The sequence below is a fragment of the Magallana gigas genome, chromosome 10 (assembly GCF_963853765.1).
Source record: "Magallana gigas chromosome 10, xbMagGiga1.1, whole genome shotgun sequence".
NCBI lineage: Eukaryota > Metazoa > Mollusca > Bivalvia > Ostreida > Ostreidae > Magallana > Magallana gigas.
The window spans coordinates 37110263-37131381 of record NC_088862.1 but is presented as its reverse complement, the minus strand read 5'-3'; the positions used below and the strand labels follow the sequence as shown (position 1 = coordinate 37131381).

General features: G+C 35.2%; 2 protein-coding genes and 1 long non-coding RNA gene across 3 annotated transcripts; 1 reads left to right on the top strand and 2 right to left on the bottom strand.

Annotated features, from left to right (window-relative positions):
• Positions 1 to 263: 263 nt before the first annotated feature.
• On the bottom strand, positions 264 to 11438 carry LOC105328869 (citrate synthase, mitochondrial). The gene is made up of 10 exons (XM_034462447.2): positions 11298 to 11438; positions 10557 to 10607; positions 8357 to 8464; positions 5209 to 5424; positions 4699 to 4869; positions 3894 to 4093; positions 3405 to 3534; positions 2616 to 2717; positions 1987 to 2196; positions 264 to 1006 (listed from the first exon to the last, which is right to left on the bottom strand). Exons 1-10 carry the CDS (start codon positions 11343 to 11345, stop codon positions 836 to 838), a joined length of 1407 nt encoding a protein of 468 aa, XP_034318338.2. The 5' UTR covers positions 11346 to 11438; the 3' UTR covers positions 264 to 835.
• A 3696-nt stretch (positions 11439 to 15134) lies between these two features.
• Positions 15135 to 20390, top strand: Secernin-1 (secernin-2). The gene is made up of 6 exons (XM_034462448.2): positions 15135 to 15262; positions 17114 to 17260; positions 17600 to 17781; positions 18214 to 18410; positions 19237 to 19464; positions 19568 to 20390. The coding sequence occupies exons 2-6, from the start codon at positions 17120 to 17122 to the stop codon at positions 20014 to 20016; spliced, it is 1197 nt and encodes a 398-aa protein (XP_034318339.2). The 5' UTR covers positions 15135 to 15262; positions 17114 to 17119; the 3' UTR covers positions 20017 to 20390.
• On the bottom strand, positions 17783 to 19667 carry LOC136272089 (uncharacterized). The gene is made up of 2 exons (XR_010709995.1): positions 19537 to 19667; positions 17783 to 17855 (listed from the first exon to the last, which is right to left on the bottom strand). It is a non-coding gene; the product is annotated as an uncharacterized lncRNA (long non-coding RNA).
• Positions 20391 to 21119: the final 729 nt, after the last annotated feature.

Here is a 21119-nt window from a genome sequence, read left to right as displayed (position 1 = left end):
TCTGGTTTTGAACATATTTTACCATGTTCTGGTTTTGAACATCTTTAATTTGGTCCAGATTTTAACATCTTTTACCGTGTTTTGGTTTTGAACATATTTTACCGTGTTCTGGTTTTGAACATCTTTAGTGATGATTAAGGCTATCTCTAGTGTCCAGCACCAGAACAAGTTCCTACATAGTGTAAATGACAAGGGCATCATTTTCCATTGTGTGAACACATTTGAGTATCAGACTAATATTATTGAAAAACAAAACAACAAAGCTTTTTAAAGGTTTTTCTTCTTTCGTAATCACATCATTATCACTATAGGGATGGTAATGTTAACTTAAAATGATAATCTGCATATTTATGTAAAAGTATGTCCTCTTTTAATTAGTAAATTAATGTTAAGCTACAAGATGACTCTGTATTACATGGCACATAAGCTTGTTTTGATAGATAGCACAGCCGACACACATCATGGGTATTCATTACATCCGAAGAAGTTAACATCTTTGTCCTGAGATCGTGAATTCCAATAAATAGCCATGGTGTGTAGAGACTGTAAAGCCACAAATCAACAAACACTGCATACAGACTGATTGGTAATCTACATCCATTTACTGAACAAACGGGACATACACAGGTTCTCTAGTTCATTGTAAATATTCACATTATCAGATTGTTCCATACCTTGTTGCAGACACTATCAAAAGAACAGAAAATGTACAGCTTTACACAGATAAATATCAAAGAAGAGTTAACAAAATACATTAACAATTCCTATCAAACATAGGCCTTACACCCCCCCCCCCCCAATCACTCCCTGTATTGTTAATTGATTAATTAGTCCATCACTTGGCAGCTTGGCTGGCTAGTTTCCTAAGTGAGGGGGTATCGAACGACTTGGGACGTTCAATCGGCAGTCCAAGAGATCTGTCCCAGATTAAGGAGGCCATACATCCGAGGGCGCGGGAAACTCCGAACAGGACTGTGTAGTAGTTCATCTCGGTCATCTTATAGTGCTGTAATAAATACAAAATAGATTGTAGCAACAAAGTAAAAATTGGCAATTGCTTTGCAAGTTTATTTTATGTATAAGATGTTTCACAATTTGCATAGTTATCAAGATAAAGATAACAATGTAAAATTGTTGGCGCATGGCGACTTCACTAGATGAAGACAAACATCAGCTGTGGAGTCTTACTATAGAATAGTTATCTAATGAGAAAAGCATTTAAATAAACTCTATACTACAGTATGAATAATTATCATTAACTTAGGTTAGCATTTAAGATTTTAAGCAATGCAGTGATACTCTAGATTCCTAATTAAATGCCAGGAATTAATATTATTGTAAAATCGCAAGAAGCACCTTTTGCAGATTCTAAAATCTTGCCATTATTTTCAGAGAGTTGAAAACTTAAAGATATAAGAGAAAATTTCCGCATTTGCGATTTTATATTCTTGTGATTTGATAGAAAACAATTTGATCTAAGAATTAGGTACTCGCATAATATAAGGAATTACAAGGCAATTAAATCTTGAAATTATCTTATTAAGGATCAAATTCTACATGTGAACTTCTTTTAAATCAATACTGACTTTATGGCTTTAACAAATTCCAATTTATGTCCAGGCACAAAAACCTTATCTAAACATAACAGCTTTAACAAAGAAACAACCCTCAGGACAACCCATTCCAGAACCTTTGGGACAACATACCTGCAGTAAGACCCCACTGTGAGTATACCAGACAACGTACCTGCAGTAAGACCCCACTGTGAGTATACGAGACAACGTACCTGCAGTAAGACCCCACTGTGAGTATACGAGACAACGTACCTGCAGTAGGACCCCACTGTGAGTATACGGGACAACATACCTGCAGTAAGACCCCACTGTGAGTATACGAGACAACATACCTGCAGTAAGACCCCACTGTGAGTATACCAGACAACATACCTGCAGTAAGACCCCACTGTGAGTATACGAGACAACATACCTGCAGTAAGACACCACTGTGAGCATCAACATTGGGCCAGGGGTTCTTGGCTTTTCCTTGCTCCAACAACACGTCGGGGACAATCTTATAGAGCTGAGAGACAAGTCTAAACATGGGGTCGTTGGGAAGTTTCTGTAGAGCGAACTCTCTCTGACACATGTAGCGGGGGTCTGTCTTCCTCAGCACCGCGTGACCGTACCCAGGAACCACCTGTAAGGAGACGTCAGCAAAATATGTACAATTAAGTTATAACGCTTCTCCAAGTCCTGTAACACAGCATTAACAAATAGCTGTGCAAAACTCTATTCATCTCAATTTTTCATTTGAAAAGCAAGCCATCTTTTCAGGAGTCAATTATGTACTGATACTGTAAACAAATCTATCATGTCTGGTGCACATAAATTAGTGTTCTCTCATGTAAAACAATTCACTTCTTATTTTTCTTGTATGCTTCATCTTCCCTCTGATTTCTAATATATGAGCAAGTCTTTAAATCAGAGAACACGAATGATTGTAAAACATGCTTAACTACTTCCAATGTGTAAGGAAATACAATGGGTTCTTTGATAAGTATTCACTTCAACTAACAATGTTAAGTTTTCATTTACAACAAAACAAAACAGGGTTACCTTTCCTGACTGTAGCGTGTTCCAGACAAAGTCACGGAGTTTTTCGTCGGACACAGAGTCTCCCAATTCTCTCTGGACCTGGGTCAACCAGACGAGGACTTCCTGTAACAAACGCCGGGCACGGTTATAAATAAATGACGTTACAGACTCTACAGTTTATCAATCAAGTTATTCCTTATTTACATGATTTAACAATTTTCTTTGCTGATGTACCAGTAAAGTTCCTCTTTAATGTGTATTTCTTAATCAAATTCATAATCTTCATCATTACAAAACAACATATAGCATGTATTAAGGATCCTCGACACCCCGTGACTTCTACTTTTTATGACAGTACATCACAAATTGGCGATTTCAATGCATTCAGAAACAGTTTATATCGCCAAAGTTTGATTACCTTCTCCGTGGCGTAACGGATGTACCGGCGGACTACCAACCCCAGGTCCCGAGTTCGAATACTGCAGGAATTTTTATTTTTTATGAAGAGCGGTAAAATTTGAAAAGTTGATTTCCCCCCAAAATTGAAAGTTTTTGTGTTCATTTTCAAGTTGAACACAAACTAAAAATCCATATCTTCAAGTATTTTAAAAGAACGGGCTTGTATGCAAAATTTTCCGCGGGTGTGTGGAGGATCCTTAGGTTTTTGCAAAACAGAGTAGATCATTAAACGTGTAAAATAATGGCATTTCAGTTTTAAAGCCATAAAATATGATATAGGTCTTCTTGACAAATGTTGAACATTGAACAAACAGTAATATGTCTGCTCCAATGTCATATGTAACCTCTCACCTGATTGGCCAGTCCATGGAGCGGTCCAGCGAGGCCATTCATTCCCCCGGCAAAGCTGATGTAGGGGTCAGAGAGGGCGCTACCGATCAGGTGGGTGGTGTGGGCACTCACATTACCCCCCTCGTGGTCACTGAAACCAAACAGCTATATACAGTCAGCAGGACAGGAATAATTATATAGAATGTTGTTACTTTAATCAAACATCAATGTACATATATAGAATGATTTAACAGTGGAAAGCCATTTCCCTCTGAGTTGGAAAACAAAAACATCATTTAAAAAAGACTTCATTTTATTGTCTAAAAATCGTGAAATAAAAAAACAAAAATTATCTTTCAATGACTGTATAAATACAGAAGCAGCTTTATTAGAATTTGTCTATATAAAATATATCACTCAGTGACCAAGCTGTAACTGTTCTATTGTCTCTCTCTCTCTCTCTCTCTCTCTCTCTCTCTCTCTCTCTCTCTCTCTCTCTCTCTCTCACACCTGTGAATGGTGAGGTAAAGACGCATGAGTTCAGTGAAATCGGGCTCATCGTATCCCAGCATGCTTGTGAAGTTGTAGCTCCAGTCTTTGTCCATGTCAACAACACCGACGGAGGTCCCGGCGCGGTACAGGTTCCTGTAAATAATGGCAGCAATGGTGGGCAGCCTGGCGATTAGGTCCATTGAGTCCTCGTAAACGTACTAGAAATAGAAGATAAAATATTGACTAGAAATAGACTGACAGTAAATAAAATATTGACTACAAATACACAGAAAGTAGACAAAAAATTGACTTAGTTGACAGTTGACTTCAAACAGAGCAGACAAACAGTAGACAAAAGACTGACTACCAGTAGACAGTAGACAAAAGACTGACTACAAGTAGAGAGAGTAAATAAAACACTGACTACCAGGAGACAGTAAAGACAAAACACTGACTACCAGTAGACAATAGACAAAACACTGACTACAAGTAGAGACAGTAAATAAAACACTGACTACAAGTAGACAGTAAATAAAACACTGACTACAAGTAGAGACAGTAAATAAAACACTGACTACAAGTAGAGACAGTAAATAAAACACTGACTACAAGTAGACAGTAAATAAAACACTGACTACAAGTAGAGACAGTAAATAAAACACTGACTACAAGTAGACAGTAAATAAAACACTGACTACCAGGAGACAGTAAATACAAAACATTGACTACCAGTAGACAATAGACAAAACATTAACTACCAGTAGACAAAACATTGACTACCAGTAGACTAAAAGAAGATAAATCCTCCGTTTAACAGTCTTACCTCCCAGTACTTCAGTTTGTTGACTCCTTCTGAGTAAGCCTTGGCAAATTTACTCTCGCTGTTCAGAACGGTGATGGCGGCACTAAACTGGGTCATGGGGTGGAGATTGTGGGGGAAGTTGTTCAGCATGGTGATCACATGGTTGGGGAGAGGAGATCTTTCATTCCACTCCTGAAAGAAACGAGATAAATATTGTACATTACTACATTAGCAGATGTTTTGAATCAAATATAGCTCTACATTTCGTATACTGGTGAAGACTACCACAGATACACTTGATCTCTTTTGCAACAAAAGTAATCACAAACAATTGTTTGTTTGACTGAAGATTTATAGATCATTTCTTTCTCTTAGAGATATATCTATCAACAACAAGAAATTCAACTTCACCCTTCACAAAGCACAGAAACATAAATGCCTTGGTCTCAAGGAAACAGACTACTGAATTCTCATGATAAAAGAGCCTCAATCAGTCTCATATCGTGGATGCCTCCAGGTGACAGTACCTACCCTAGTGATGGCCTCCACTTGTTGCTGGGTCGGGACATCCCCGGTCACTAGCAGCCAGAACAAGCCCTCCGGTAAAGGTTCCTTTCCTCCTTTGGCCGTCGGAAGCAGTTTCTGGCATTCTGGGATACTGTAACCACGGAATCGTATACCCTCATCCGGATCAAGGACAGATGTTTCTGTGACCAGTCCCCGGATTCCTCTCATCCCTCCGTACATCTACATAACAGACACGGGAACCATACAGATTAGGGATATAGGTATAAGATTAAGGAAACAGATTAAAAGATTAAGGATACAGATAAAAAGTTAAAGGATACAGATAAAATAATACAGGATACAGTCAAATGTATCTACAGAATGGAAGATGAAGGATCCAGAAAGAAAGATTAAGGATACAGATTGGAAGATTAAGGATTCAAATAGGAAGATCAAGGATCCAGATAGGAAGATTAAGGATACAAGTAAGAAGACACTGGTATGCAGATCAAGGATACAGGTATGCCAGGCATTAAAGGTTCCTGTATACCAGATATGATTGGTTTTTGGGAGTTGATTTTTAATCAACTCTCCTATGCAGTCACTCGGACAAACCGAAAGTGAAACATTGTTTGGACCTGAGCATAAATCATTGCTCCTGACAAGACTTAGTTCTTGAAAATAATTGATGAATTCGATGTAATGTATGCTAAAGTATTGTTTTTCAAGGAAACTTATTTACAAATACCTTAAAAATAGTCAGATTTTAAATGGTACGAACAATTTAAATATTTTTTGTAGTCGTATGTATTCCTACGCCAGAGTTCAATATAGTCTCGTTCAACTCGACGCTCGGCTGTCTCCGTAAACCCTTGTCGGAGATTTACGGTGTCTGCCGAGCGTTTGGTTGAACGAGACTAGAGTTCAATATAAAATAATTGCTTGGATCCATACAATTTTCGAGAAATATTTCTACCACTGATACATAGTTTGATTGAATTAATTTTATCTTTAAATATTTTATTTAACATGATTCATATGGAGGTTTCTCGACATTCTAGTCGAAAAAGTTCAAAAATTCGTATTATAAAAATATGCGTAATTCAAATTAGAAACTACGTAAACATGTACTTGTCATGCAAAATAACATATCATTGATTTTAAAATTAATAAACATCGACAAAATCAACTCCCGTCAGTTCTTCAGTACTTTGATTTATTATTAATACAGGTAAAACTCGATAACTCGAACTTCAGGGGGTCATGATTAAACTTCGAGAGATCAAGAGTTCGAGAGATAGAAAGTTTTAAAAAAATCCGGAAATTTTTGTTCTGGTCATTTTGGTTCTAAAATTATAGTAGCCGGAAATTTATATTTATAACATGGAAGGATAGTCTGACATGATTTCAATCGTATTTTCTGCTACATTACTTCAATTTAAACAATACAGAACTTAGTTGTGTGGTTATTAATTATATTTTTTCACGTTAAAAAACTTTTAAGCATATTATGTTTTCTTAATCATAACGTTAGACTATTTTTAATACAGAGCAGTTTACCGTAACTTTCACAGGTTGTTGAAATTAATAGATCAGTTACAAATTACCTATCTACCCTTTGGAGGAGGCAAGGAGTAGTGTCAATTACGTAATCAACCAATTAACACTACCACGCTAGCCCCCAGGAGTTCACTCAACCATCCAGGTAAGGTCCACGCGGAGCTATAATTATACGCTTTGTCGGCCGCATGTGAACACAGCAACCACTTCGAGTTATCAAGGGTGAAAAACAATGAAATATGAAAAACGGGACCCAGGTTTTACTTCGAGAGATCAAGAACTTAAAGAGATCGGAGTTCGAGAGATCAAGAGCAAATTTGCTTAGTTATATAGAGAAAAAAATGGGGACCGTGAGTTCACTTCGAGAGATCAAGAACTTCGAGCGATCGAAGTTCAAGTCATCGAGTGTCACCTGTATACAGAAAAAAATTGGGAACTCCAGAAGTCATTTCTTTCTAAGACTTAAAGTAAAAAACTTTAGACTATAGGACAAAGCTCAGTAAAGTTCTTTTTTTTAATTAAATGGTCTGACACCGCAAATTATTCAGAACCCTGTGTCTTGTCAAAAAGTCCATGTTTACAATATCAAAACTACAAGACCTCTCTAAACATTACACTTCCATATAATAAGATTTAGGATATGTTGGTCAAACTCTTCTAATGATTTAAAATTGTTTTTTAAAACACATATCATGTAATAAGCAGGGCATTTTTTATATTCCTGCATAAAAATTAAATGAAATACATTAGATATGATTGATGAAGTGCAGAATCCCAGGAAGAATTTATTTCTTACTCTACCTTCTTTAACCTGACAGGAATATAATTTGTGTGTATGCATATAATAGATATCTAACCCTTAAAAGCTTTGATATTTTGTTAGAACACTCAGGGAAATAAAGGGGGCGTGGCACAGTTTTTTTTATTGGTTGTGTTCAAGATAAGGATTTTGCTTACCAATACAAATTTTGTAATATAAAAGTAAAAAAAATGCCATAAATGTGTTAACATAAATTTTTTGTGTGATTTTCTTGGTTGCTGGTTTGGTTTTTTTTTTCTTTTTTTTTGTTTCGTTGCTTTCAATGTAATTACTGGAGGCAACTCAAATTGGGAAAAATCCATGTGGTGGGTAACTCCGCTACAAACACCAGTATCTAATCTTCAAAGCTGAACTTCTGTTAAACAGAGTTTTAGCAGTAAGATTGGTAATAAAATAAATGCTGTATGACATTAACTTAACTTCATAAGATTAAAATTATGAAAGTTGTTGGGCCAGAAGAGAAAAAATGTCAGACATATGGAAACTGCACAGCTTGAAATGAACACAGTTGCTAGGATGTGTCCTCTACATTCAAAGAATCAGCAGCATTACAAAATATTTTGAAATTGTGATATCAAAGTTACACCTTTCTAAGTCTCATAAACCTTTTATTATTTTCTAAGTCTCATAAACCTTTTATTATTTATCTGAAGTTATGCATACATGTGAGCGAAAATTAAAAAAAAAAAAAAAACCTTGAAATTAGCAGGATATATTCCTCATTAAATTGTGTATACTGTCAGCAACACATAATTAAGATTCAAACTTTTCACGTGACCTTTCTGCACTCACCATGTCCACTGTGACCTCCCCGACCTTGGTTTTGCCATGCTCTTTGCGGAATGCAATCACTTCCTGTTGTTTTTCAGGAATTTTTACCGTCAAGACTTCTTTAAGGTTCTGTAAAAGCATTTTGTAAAAAATATTTCTCAAAATTTTCCATGCAATGCAATATTCAATGTAAGATTATCATGTAAGAAAGATTATCATGATTATCAGTAGAGATTTAATGAGACAGAGTTGAATAGTATTACTTTCAACATCTTTCTTTTTTTATACATGAAATTATCAATTCATGTATTTCAAGTCACACTTTCTAGATTCAATTTCTGTAAAACAGTTTCTCAGCACTTAGGCTTTGATATACCAGTAAATAACATCTTTTTGTAGTTGAAATCATCAATATATGAACAGGATTATTTGCAAATGATGATACATCAAAACTATAAGGCCAGCATTTTTTTATTTTTAGGTTTACGAACCACAACATGATAAAGTTCCGTAGGAGGAGGAAAAAATAAAAAAAAAAATCTCTTTTGACCTACAATTTTTTTACTTTTAGGTTTACGAACCACAAAATTGTAAAGTTGTGTAGGAGAAAAAAACCTTTTATGACATCATCTTTATTCTAATATTAATATAATGAATGACAACTTCATGATAGTGGTGTGTAACTGCATCAAGTGTAGCATGTGAAAAGTATGTCATCTGTGTAACATATCTCTGAAATAGTACAATAGAATATTAGACATACAGCTTTAATATTACATGTACATATAGCAATGTCAGGGGTGTGCAATTACAAAATTTGACCACAAAGTTACTAGCCCAAGATTCAAAGTTACCAGTCAAACTATTGTAGGACATGTCAACATTTCATTTAAAAAAAAAAACAACCTAAATTTTATGTACATAAAGTAATGTTTTCCCGTGTATGATATTAGTATTCAATTATTAATATACAAAATATTTATTACTTTCATGTTTTCTGCAGTTAAAAAATATTCAACTTCATTGATCTCTCACATTTTTTTTTTACAAAATTGGTTTGGGTGTTTACATGTGAGAAAACTCAAACATAACATTGTGAATGTGAACAGACTCTATAAAATCACTGCAACTATATGTGTGCATGTATTTTATCCTGTTGAATTTCCATGTACAAAGTACAACTATGCAATTAATTATGTAATGGTAAATTTTAATTGAAAATAACGGAAAATACACAAACAATAATATGATTTTTTTTTTAATTCACTAGGCAGGTTACTTTAAAATGTGTTCATGAGAATAGTTACTGCAGAATATCTCTAATACATCTCTCTCTCTCTCTCTGTAAAATAAATTTTTAAAAAAGCCAATGAATACATATGGGCCAATTCAACACAAAAAGAAAGGGAATAATTTTACAGTGATGTACTTGAAAACAGCTGCACAGGTAACTATCGAAGCCATGTTCAGTGAGGTGTGACTATCTCGTCTAGCCACTGGTCAACACTGTCGGTAAAACTTCAAAGTATGAAACTTACAGCAGAGTGTTTGTAGAAGCTTCTCTGAAGAATGTAGCACGAGAAAAAGATGCGTAAGAAATTTTTAGGCTATCATGACACAAAAAGAGCAGATTTTATACCTCTGTGATAACAATGACGATACACTTTTCCTACTAGAAAAAAATTGCTGTCGGGGAGAAAAAAAAGATCTTTTTTGTAATTTTATTTTTTTTCTAAAAACTCAGAAAACCGAGCGGCGGGTTTGTAAACCTAAAAATAAAAAAATGCTGGCCTAAGATGATACATATAATTTATCAAAAGCGTTATTGACTTGTTTACAAGGATTTTAAAGCTTGTAGTGGTAATGTTATTTTCCCAGTTAAATTTTCTGTTACTTCTCAGTATCCTCACCGAGATCAAGTGTCAGCAAAAGGGGGATAATTAGACTGAGGTAAAAAAAACTCTACAGCACAAGTTGAGATTTTTAAATAAAATGGTAAATACTGAGGTTTCATCGATATTCATTGAATATCAATTTTTGTGGATTTCATTGATCCACGAAATTATATGTTCATGGAAGTGCAATTTCCATGAACATTTTGTATTGATTAATAGGGTCATTGGCCACTAATTAACGTATACTTGAAACTGTGATTTTCACTTTTATCCACAAAAATTGATACCCTTGAATATGAATGAAACCACTGTAATTCTTTACTTACTGTTGACGATGAAGAAGTCTGTGTTCCATAGAAGCATGCTGGATGCACGCACTGAAAGAAATTAACATTTTAATATCACTGAAAGTTAAAATTCATTAACAGTTTAATATCACTGAAAGATAAAATTCATTAACAGTTTAATATCACTGAAAGATAAAATTCATTAACAGTTTAATATCACTGGAAGATAAAATTCATTAACAGTTTAATATAACTGAAAGATATATTTCTTTAATTTCAAGAGATGAAACAAATGGTAATGCATTTTCTATAATCGCCCACCCTTCACCAAGGCTTTGTGGTTCAAAGTCAGTTACAGACACATGGGGAACTCTATGCAGGGACATTACTAAACACTTCAAAGACACATTATCAATCATTATGGTATCCCCCACCCTTTCCAAAAACAAACAAACAACAACATGATGCAAAAATAATGGGCGAGTTGAAGCTGAGGAAATTCGAACTCATTATATATGTTTTCGCGTTTTACACGAAAACAGCAAATTGTATTATCCCAGTTTTCGAACCCATCGTGGACATCAATCATAATCAACGTGTTATCAACGTGTACAGGTCAATACTTTTAGAAAACAACCTGAAAGAATCGCACCTTGCACTCTACAACATTGGATCTCAGATATACTTTCGTTTTTCGTCGCTTTTGTTGCCATTTTCAATTTAGTTTATTAACAAATTAAAACAGAAACAAGAATCTGTTCAATGAGTGGCTTAAGTTACCTTGTGCTGGCGGAGCAGACGAGAGGATACCGTCCGAAACATCGACATAATCTTCACCGGATCGGATACTAACCAAGGTCGACACCACTACTGTGACGTCACAGTCACGTGATCTATCGCCTACTCCGATCCCGACCGAAAAAAATTGTTTTGGGGTCTCCATTTGGAAACCCTGACCTATTTTATTTTCTTGATGTCTGACATTGTTTGGTTTTAAAGGGTTTTTTAGCATCTCCTCTCATAATTTTAAAGATAAGTATCATACAACTCTTTCCCTCTTGTGTATACATGTGTTTATTGAGAAATATGAACATACAATGTACAATTTTTCTGTTGCCCTTTAAGGGTCCTTAATTGCATGGTCAATAATTGAATTGAATTATTTCATTTTGGGGGAGTGGGGGTGGGGGTGGTGCCAAGTTAAACGCAAATCCTGATAGTAGATGTCAACAGCATGGAGGGATACATGTAGATCATTTGTCAACAGAATAGAGGGATAGATCATTGGACAACAGCATGGAAGAATAGATCATTTGCGGCGGCACCCCAACAAATCAGCAACGTGTCCTTCACACGTGTTCCAAACAAAATCTGGGTCTGAGCGTTGCTTTTAAAAATTATTGGTTCGTTTACAATATTCCTTGGTAGCTTTTTTAATTTGTTAAAGTTATGAATGGATCCACGAGAAGAAAACTCGCAAACCCATTGTCTGAGTATAGAACATTCTTCTAGGTCGGGAGAAACCAAAACCACGAGACCCATCCCGGGCACCTCACCCTCCCTAGCTGCAATAATGTAACCTCCCCTCTCGGAGAGTGCTACATTATTGCAAACAAAAAGGAGGAAAGGTGGTAAATTACATGCACCTGTCGATATCATGAAATGTGAATAAGAGTAAGTTATAAACAAAATACTTTTATCGGTTTAGAATCTCAAAATTTTACAATATTTGAGCAAAAAATATATATTTTTTAAACTTTTGGAAAGGTGAACTTTTTAAAAGCCCCACCATGATTCGATCTCATGACACATTCGTAGTTACTGCTCTAACCCATCGCTCTACGCCGTTAGGTAACAATGTTGGGAAAGAAAAACATTATTAAATTATACTTGATTTTATTGTTTATTTAGATATGAAGTACGTCATAATATGGATGTGTCTCATTCCACATTAAGCAAATTCTCAAAACCATATTCGTCAAAAAAAAAAACCAAAGACTTTTTGGACATTTTCCGCGAGTAAAATGCAACATTTATCTCGTCAATAGCTACTACTATTTCAACATTAGAGTGCACATTACGCATTGCTGAGCGTTTTGGTTTTGATAAGAATGATTTGTATAAATTTTAGCCTTAATTAACAAGGTTCCAACAAAGGGAACGCACGTCTGTGCTTAATAGAAAAGGTCACCTAAGAAACAAAAAATATATATATTCAGACAAATTCCGAGAAGCTATTATAATAAAGAATTTTTGGGGATTTTTCTTATCTCTTTGAAGTTTCAATAATTCTGAAACTATTTTAGTCTTTCAAATTGACGTGTTAATTGATGTGGTCTCCTAATGGGTGCCCTACATCACCCGGCACTAGTGCAGAAATAACTTATGCAAGATCATATTTAGGAAAGTTTTGAAAAAATGTACATTTTCATTTTGGTTTTCATGTGAATCTTTTTCACGTTTTTTTTTTGTGATAGAATTTCAATTCTTGAAAACATTAAAACAATGAATCATTTAAAATCATCCACAAAAAGTTATTTAAAATACGTAAATTACCAATATTGTCGACTAGAAAGGAACACAGAAGGACCAGCTGATTTCTCCATGTATGTGAAGGGTACTCTAGTACATTACTTTTAATCAGCTAAACAAGATATATTTGAAAGAAGTTTTTTAAAGTAAAACGAATGCATTCGCATAGGTTTCGGCCTGTCAGTTCAAAACGTTATGAACTACAACCGATTTTCTTTAAGGAATGAGGAATCATTCTTTGAATATTATAAGGTGATAATTTCGGTAGGGGCGTGGTCAAATCCAATAAAGCCTGAAGGGCTTTATGATAGATTTGACCACGCTCCGACTGAAATTACCACCTCATAATATTCAGAGAATGATTCCTCATTACTTATATTTATATTACTTCCAATTTGTACACTTTAAAACAGCATTATTTTAAAACCAGTATTTTTTTATGAGGCACATGCTATGTATTACTACGCGGCACAGACAAGACTATTTTTCGGTTATGCTATAAGACAACCATTTTGTGTCACTCAAATTTTATGAAGTTATAGGGTGTTGGGGTTGATGGATTCATAATGCTATCATAGACAAAGAAATTTGAAAATGTAAATATTAACAAATAAAGAAGAAAATACCTTAAAAATCTGTATATTTAGCGATACTGCTTTATGTACATTTTTAATTTTCCACATGCTTACTCAAAAAAATAAAGAACGGATCGATGCCGAAGAGGATTACTTCAATCAAATATTGATAGGGTGTTGTTTATAAGAAATAAAGTACGGTCGTCGCACAGAATTCTGTTAAATAAGCGATTTCTAAGCAGGTAGTTATACTATTAAGATTAAAAATGGCTTTAAATAAGCATTTTAAGTTTAAGAAAAAATTATAAACACCCGATTGTCCCAAGACGCCACATTCGTGTGTTACGAAACCTACTGATTCGAACAAATTTCATTGAGGATTGAAAACAAGTTAATCTTACAACTTACATGTTCCCCTCCTAAAATGATAAAATAAACAATATATTAAAAGTAATATATTAATAGTAATATTCATAAATATGCATTTACAAAGTATTTGCGAATTTATGACGTTAGTAAATAGTGTTGAAATACAGTATAAAAATAGCAATACCAAAAGAAAATTGAATATTAAATCTTCCAAATTTGGACTGCTGAAAAAATAAAGCAGTTTGTATATTGTAAGACAAATTGCCACTATTCAAAAGAAGCAAATGTGAATTAATTAAATTTGTTTCTTAAAGCCTATTAAAAAGTAATTCAAATACATTATTTCTTGCATTTACATAATTCAAAGAAAAGGTGATAATACTATTCAAACCATGCAATATATATCATATTTACATCACTTCTAAATCAGAATTTACATCAATTGAGATAGGGAGAGGGAGGGGGGTCTATATGTTCAGAAACTTCTAGTAATCAATTACTAAAATGTCGTTTACTAATTTGTAACTTTGTAATCTAAATTTAAAAATTATTACATGTCTGGTTTGTCATGGAATAATTTTTACCTTTAGATTAAAAATTGGTAAAGGACAAAAAGATTAATAATACGCACAAGTTAAATAATGAATTAAACTTAAGGGATCTATGAATTTATCAAAATTAATGATATTACTAAACTGTGCGGTGATTAGACATAATAATTTACACAATCTCGGAGGCGAAGAAAAAACTCGGAAAATAAAAATATTTTCATTATCAAAAACAAATATTATCTATAACATTAAAATGTAATATAATTGTATTGTCATTATATTATAGTACGTATTAAAAAGGCGAGGTGCTGCCATAGAAAAAATACTAACTTCAGTGAAATGTAGTTAACAACGAATACTCCTATATAATATTACTATATTTGATTGTCTATAGCCGAACCAAAAAACTTATTAAATTACGAAAGAATAACCTAATGCAAAATCACGTTATAACTTTAATAGCCAAATACTCATAATATGATATAAGCACGAAGCACAAAACAAAAAAAATAAAAACAATTTAGTCGTAAATCAATAAATTTTAACTATGTATCTCTCTCTCTCTCTCTCTCTCTCTCTCTCTCTCTCTCTCTCTCTCTCTCTCATATCAACATTAGTAAAATTACAATCAATACACAACACTGGCGCATGCGTTGTTCTGACTGCGGCAGTTCGTCGGGAAAGAATTAACATACAGCTGTCGTGAAGATTACATAACGTAAGTATATATACTTATATCTGCTAATATTCAACATCACGGGAGAGATTTAGATATTGAATTAACCACTCATTTTCACCTGGTGAATGAACATTTCAGGTGTGTGAACAGGTAGACATATTTTGTTGAATCAATGAACTGGGGTTTTTTTGTTGTTGCAGAAATGGGATGTATTTGATATCAATTCATTTATTATCATATTGTTAGCATACGACATGATGAGATAACTAGGGGGGGGGGGGGGGTATCTATAGACATCGATAGCCCCGGAAAGCCCCCCCCCCCCCCCCATTACCACCACCACCAACACGCGCCTTCTCTCACTGTGCCAACAATTTGAGAGGAATTCGCGATATTTCATAAGGTCGTTCGTTGTAAAATGTTCAACAGAACAAGCTTAGGGCAGACAGCTTGGGCACCTGCACTCTTCGTTCACTTCAGCGTGTCTAGATTGTGTAGGACCGACACAGCATAAATATATCGATCTTTACAGTCTGGGCTCGCACTGATTAATATAATTATACGGATTGATTTTTCTGAAATCGGGCATGCTGCTTCAAACGTATACAATTAAGTACTACATAGAATGAGAGAGAGAGAGAGAGAGAGAGAGAGAGAGAGAGAGAGAGAGAGAGAGAGAGAGAGAGAGAGAGATATAAATGAGAGAGAGAATTGAGAGACAGACAGACAGAGAGACAGACAAACAGAGATATAAAAGGAGTCCGGATGGTCAAGAAACAAATCATCAGATCTGTCTAATATTTTAAGATATTATTTCTTAAGCTATATATATATATATATATATATATATATAATCCAAAATGAGTAAAGTTAATCCACACAAGTATTAAATAATAAAAAATAACAGAAAGCCGATTCAAAACTCTACCGGTTTCATTATAAGCCGATTCAAAACTCTACCGGTTTCATTATAATCTTCAGGAGTTTATACTCCTGAAGATTATAATGAAACCGGTAGAGTTTTGAATCGGCTTTCTGTTATTTTTTATTATATATATATATATATATATATATATATATATATATATATATATATATATATATATATATATATATATATATAAAGCTAGCTTAAGCACCGTTAAACAAACAATTAACGTACATGATGTGTAATAAGTCGTTGTACAAGCTTGTACATATATACGTCTGTCGAATATTCAAACAATTGTGTTATTTTTTTTATTTGGGAAGGGGTTGTATTTATCTATGTACGGAATGCCAAATATTTAACAATTGATTGAAAAGGTAACAAGCTGACAGTGTACACGTTCGACTTACACCGTATAGATATATCACAGGTGGTGAAAAGTCAAGTCTCAACCGGGACTCGAACCCAGGGTCTCTGGCGTACCGTGCCAGCACTCTTACCAATGAGCTATTGAGACCCGATATATTGACTGTGAACCCGGTGACATACTTCCCTTCTTGGTAGAAATTCGTCCTCGAATTTACGAGTAGAACTCGATCTACGAGTTAAGGAAATGTTGTGAAACATGTTCCGAGGGAGTGACCGTGGGATTTTGTACGTTGGGCGCCAAATGTCACAGGTGGTGAAAAGTCAAGTCTCAATCGGGACTCGAACCCAGGGTCTCTGGCGTACCGTGCCAGCGCTCTAACCACTGAGCTATTGCACGAGACCCGATATACTGACAGACAGTCACACACCTGTGAACCCGGTGACATACGAGTATATATATAACATACGTTTTTCTATCTTTGCCCAGTCAAATTATACAGTTGTCTTACAGAAAGCATTGTTCCGCCAATTTAAAGGGGATTCTATATCAAGTTGTCATTGAATGCGATTTAATTTTCTTGTGTTCCTTGCAGATCAAGATGGCCGACATATTTGTGGCGCTCACCCCATTCACCAAAGACTGCGTCATATTTGGAAAAAACGCCAATCAACCACCAACGGACGTACAACAAGTCATCTACTGCGCAGGCGCAGATTATACAACCGGAAGTAAAGTCAAGGTTTATATTTCCAAGCAAAACTGAGAGGCATTTTTTATCATCACCATAGTCCATATTTATTTATTCCTATGTTTTTAATATTTTTTTTTGTTCTTTCGTTGATAAAAGGATAAAATAAAGAGGAAATTTTCGTCAGATATGTCCTTCTTAATGAAAACAAGTTTATCATAAATATATATTTCGGTACAATTAACAGAATAATTGACATGATAACGCTATGAATATGTAGTATTATCTGTATACAATTACAATAATGATAACACATGTTTTACTACATGATTAAACATAATTAACATGAGATATCACATTAAATGATTTTCCAACAAATCAATTTTTAAGACGACAATGTTAGAAATAGACCAAGTCAGTAGAACCCACGCATGCGTTCTCAGCCAGACGGCGGGGTCATGGGGAGCGGAAATGGGAGCCAACGACCAGGGAGTCTGCGCAGGATATACTTCCGTTTTCACTAAGTTATCCAGCTTAGAAGGAAACATGCTGACTCCATCCGATCTTACTAGGTGAACAGTCTACTTCCGGTGAACTTGGTCATTTTTTGTGTTTCTTTACGGAATATAGGAATACTTCACCAATTCTATGTTTTAAATAAAAAATAATCCATTAAGAAGTTTGTGTAGAAACCTCTTAGAAACGCACAGTGTCAGTATTATTCTTTATTAATACTTGTATCCTTCAAGTACTTATTCTTAATATAAAGTTATAAAAACACATGTTATACATGTACATCAGTTCTGCCAAATAAGAACATGTATTTATTTTGTTGATTTTATCAATCACTAGACGCGTGAGACGTGTCTTGACAAGTTATGAATTTGATCAATTACAGTGTCCAAATTCCTTAATTTTTATAGTTTTTATTAAACTTCAGTGGATTTTGTATTCAAATTTACATTCAAAATACCAATGATTTCAAACGAAGACTTTTTTCTCAGACTGATTCTAGAAAGATCGGGTTCCGCTAAGTCCGCTGTTCTGACTGTGACGTCACTGATAGATCAGAATGGGCAGGGAGGGAGGTTTGGAGTAGACAACCCCCGGCCTTACTGTGGCGTTTTCCTGATCGCAGACAGAGACGAGGCGTGGGTGGTGGATTGTGCCGGGAAGTCATGGGTCGCAAAACAAATCACAGGTGAATGCAGGTGTAACAGGCGCGGATCTAGAGAGGGGCGTTAGGGCAGTCCGGTCCCATCCCGGGAAAAGTATTATTATTAAATTCAAAAAGTTAGCTTACCGTACATTGACCCCCCCCCCCTCCCCCCATTGCTGTTACAGAATTCCTTTGCATATTGGAACCATTTTAACAAGAGCTTGGACTTTGGGTAGTTGCTGCAAGCAGCAATGTGGCGTAGGCCTGTCTATTTCATTGAAGGCTACTCTGCCATTGCTAGATTTGTCTGGCTTTTGAGCAAAGACTACGCAATCGGTGCATATTTCACATGAAACCAGCGTCAGTTTTAACTTGTTTTGACGCAAGAAATAGATAGTTACGTCCTACTGAAAGTCAAAGGTCTTGGTAAAATGGTTCTAATATTGATAGATAGTTACGTCCTACTGAAAGTCCAAGGTCTTGGTAAAATGGTTCTAATAGATAGTTACGTCCTACTGAAAGTCCAAGGTCTTGGTAAAATGGTTCTAATATTGATAATAGTTACGTCCTACTGAAAGTCCAAGGTCTTGGTAAAATGGTTCTAATTGATAGTTACGTCCTACTGAAAGTCCAAGGTCTTGGTAAAATTGTTCTAATATCGGTAATTGTTATACGTTGTTACGGAATTATTCCACTCAGACGAAACCAAATTTCATGCACAATGTAAAATTAAAATAAAATGTAAAACTTCCGCTAGAAGGATAGAAAATTATTCCTTTGAAATAAAGATAAGTTTTAAAAGTTATGCCAGACAGACAGTCCGTTATAAGCTTATAGGGGAGCTAATTAATTTTAATCTTTTTACCAGAGGGCACATGCACTATTTCAAATTCTCTCTCAATATCTACGGACTATACCATGACGTCATCAAACCTCCAAGAACAAAGCGTGACGTCGGGACACTGGTCTTCAGAAAAGGGACCAGTAGATTTTGCTGTCGCGTTTGGAGACGACCCCCCAACTGAGATCGGTTGTACGAACCCCACAGAACGTCGCAGTACCGGAAGTGACCTGCTGAAGAATATCGCGAACCAAGGTAAACATCAAAATCCTTTATATATAATTTCAGTACTCTAAAATGGCTACCGACATCCTATTGAAAATGTACCTTATATTAAGAAATACAAATGTTTTTGTAGGATCGTTTTCCACCAAAGATATGTTTGAAATTTTAAGAAAAATGGCGATCGAGGACAGTCGTCTGCTACAAACAACCGGAAGTCACGTGACTATTCTGTCGTCTGCTGGTTTACCCGACAGGCATTGGTTCACAGGTACTCCCTGTCCGAGTTTATCCGTCTTCAAACCCTTCATGTTTTCTGACAATGTAGACATTGGTGATTACACCCGCTCTCTTTCCAAAGACGACAAGCGCCATGTTCTCTACAAGTATCACGAGAAAGCGCGAGAGTTAATGGCTAGTGGGTCACCCAAGGGCGAGGCTCTGTCTCAACTTATGAGGAGTTTGGAAGGAAAATGTGTTGTTGAAATGGATGAATTCTGTCAGCAGTTTTCTGTGGAAAATATTTCAGATGTGGACGAACTTTTCAAGGATATTTGTGAATCCGAGATTAAGTTTTATCTTTGATTTGTTGAACGTTGCTTACATAATAATTGGCGAAGATGTGACAAACTATGCTTACACAATAATTGACAAAGACCACACTTTTACCAAAAACTCACTGAAGACCCGCAGCTTAGAAGTAAAGCTATAAACGCTTCATGTAAATTTATCCAGGACATAGCAAACATGCATTGCTTATACAAACGCTTTGTAAAATGGCCTTCATACATTTTCGAACTAAAGGAATAATAGGGTGCCTATAAACGTATTTTTGTTTGGCCTTAGTGTATTCAAAGTAGCGAAACTGGATGTGCATTTTGCTCTCTGCTTTATAATTTCAGAAAAAAGACAAAGTTTATAGCAGAATGACAGAAAATAAAGCTATTGATAAAACTGTCGCATGTTCTTTGAAAATTGAAAGGGAGAAAAAGGAGTAAAGAAAGTACATTTGTGGAAAGAGAGATGAAAAAGATAAAGAAATTTGTATATAATATGTCAGTGTATTGGTTATATAGATCGGAGAAAGAAAGAAAAAAACGGGGGAAATTTTACGGCGCTTGACACCTTTAAACTTAGATCATCTACCAGCTGTTCATACAGTCAAACATATCTAAAAATAAAATTATTGGTTAAATAGATCGAAGAAAGAAAGAAAAACGGGGGGGGGGGGGGTGTTACGGCGCTTGACCACCTTAAACTTAGATCAACTACCGGTTGTTCATATGTAGTCAAACATATCTAAAAATAAAATTAAAGGTCACTGATAGGATCTTTTAGATTCATATTGACAAGGAGAGGGCCCGGCGAATTCCGTTTTTTTTAAAATAAGTACTAACACAACGTCCTTCATAATTAGCATTATCGCCAGAAATCATACATTGGTCGGTCTCACATAAGCCTATTGACCGTGGACCTAACTATAAGTCATTTTCAATTAGTCCACCGTAGACCTAACTATAAGTCATTTTCAATTAGTCCACCGTAGACCTAACTATAAGTCATTTTCAATTAGTCCACCGTGGACCTAACTATAAGTCATTTTCAATTAGTCCACCGTCGACCTAACTATAAGTCATTTTCAATTAGTCCACCGTGGACCTAACTATAAGTCATTTTCAATTAGTCCA

What these genes read in the sequence shown, in the direction of transcription:
- LOC105328869 (XM_034462447.2), bottom strand. Translation starts at nt 11,345, where the DNA reads ATGTCGATGTTTCGGACGGTATCCTCTCGTCTGCTCCGCCAGCACAAG. An exon ending in GTCTGCTCCGCCAGCACAAG is followed by an intron (nt 10,608 to 11,297) that starts GTAACTTAAGCC and finishes AATTTCTTTCAG; the next exon opens with TGCGTGCATCCAGCATGCTT. An exon ending in TCCATGGACTGGCCAATCAG is followed by an intron (nt 2,718 to 3,404) that starts GTGAGAGGTTAC and finishes CGTTTGTTACAG; the next exon opens with GAAGTCCTCGTCTGGTTGAC.
- Secernin-1 (XM_034462448.2), top strand. Translation starts at nt 17,120, where the DNA reads ATGGCCGACATATTTGTGGCGCTCACCCCATTCACCAAAGACTGCGTC. An exon ending in ACTCCATCCGATCTTACTAG is followed by an intron (nt 17,782 to 18,213) that starts GTGAACAGTCTA and finishes CTTTTTTCTCAG; the next exon opens with ACTGATTCTAGAAAGATCGG. An exon ending in GAAGAATATCGCGAACCAAG is followed by an intron (nt 19,465 to 19,567) that starts GTAAACATCAAA and finishes ATGTTTTTGTAG; the next exon opens with GATCGTTTTCCACCAAAGAT.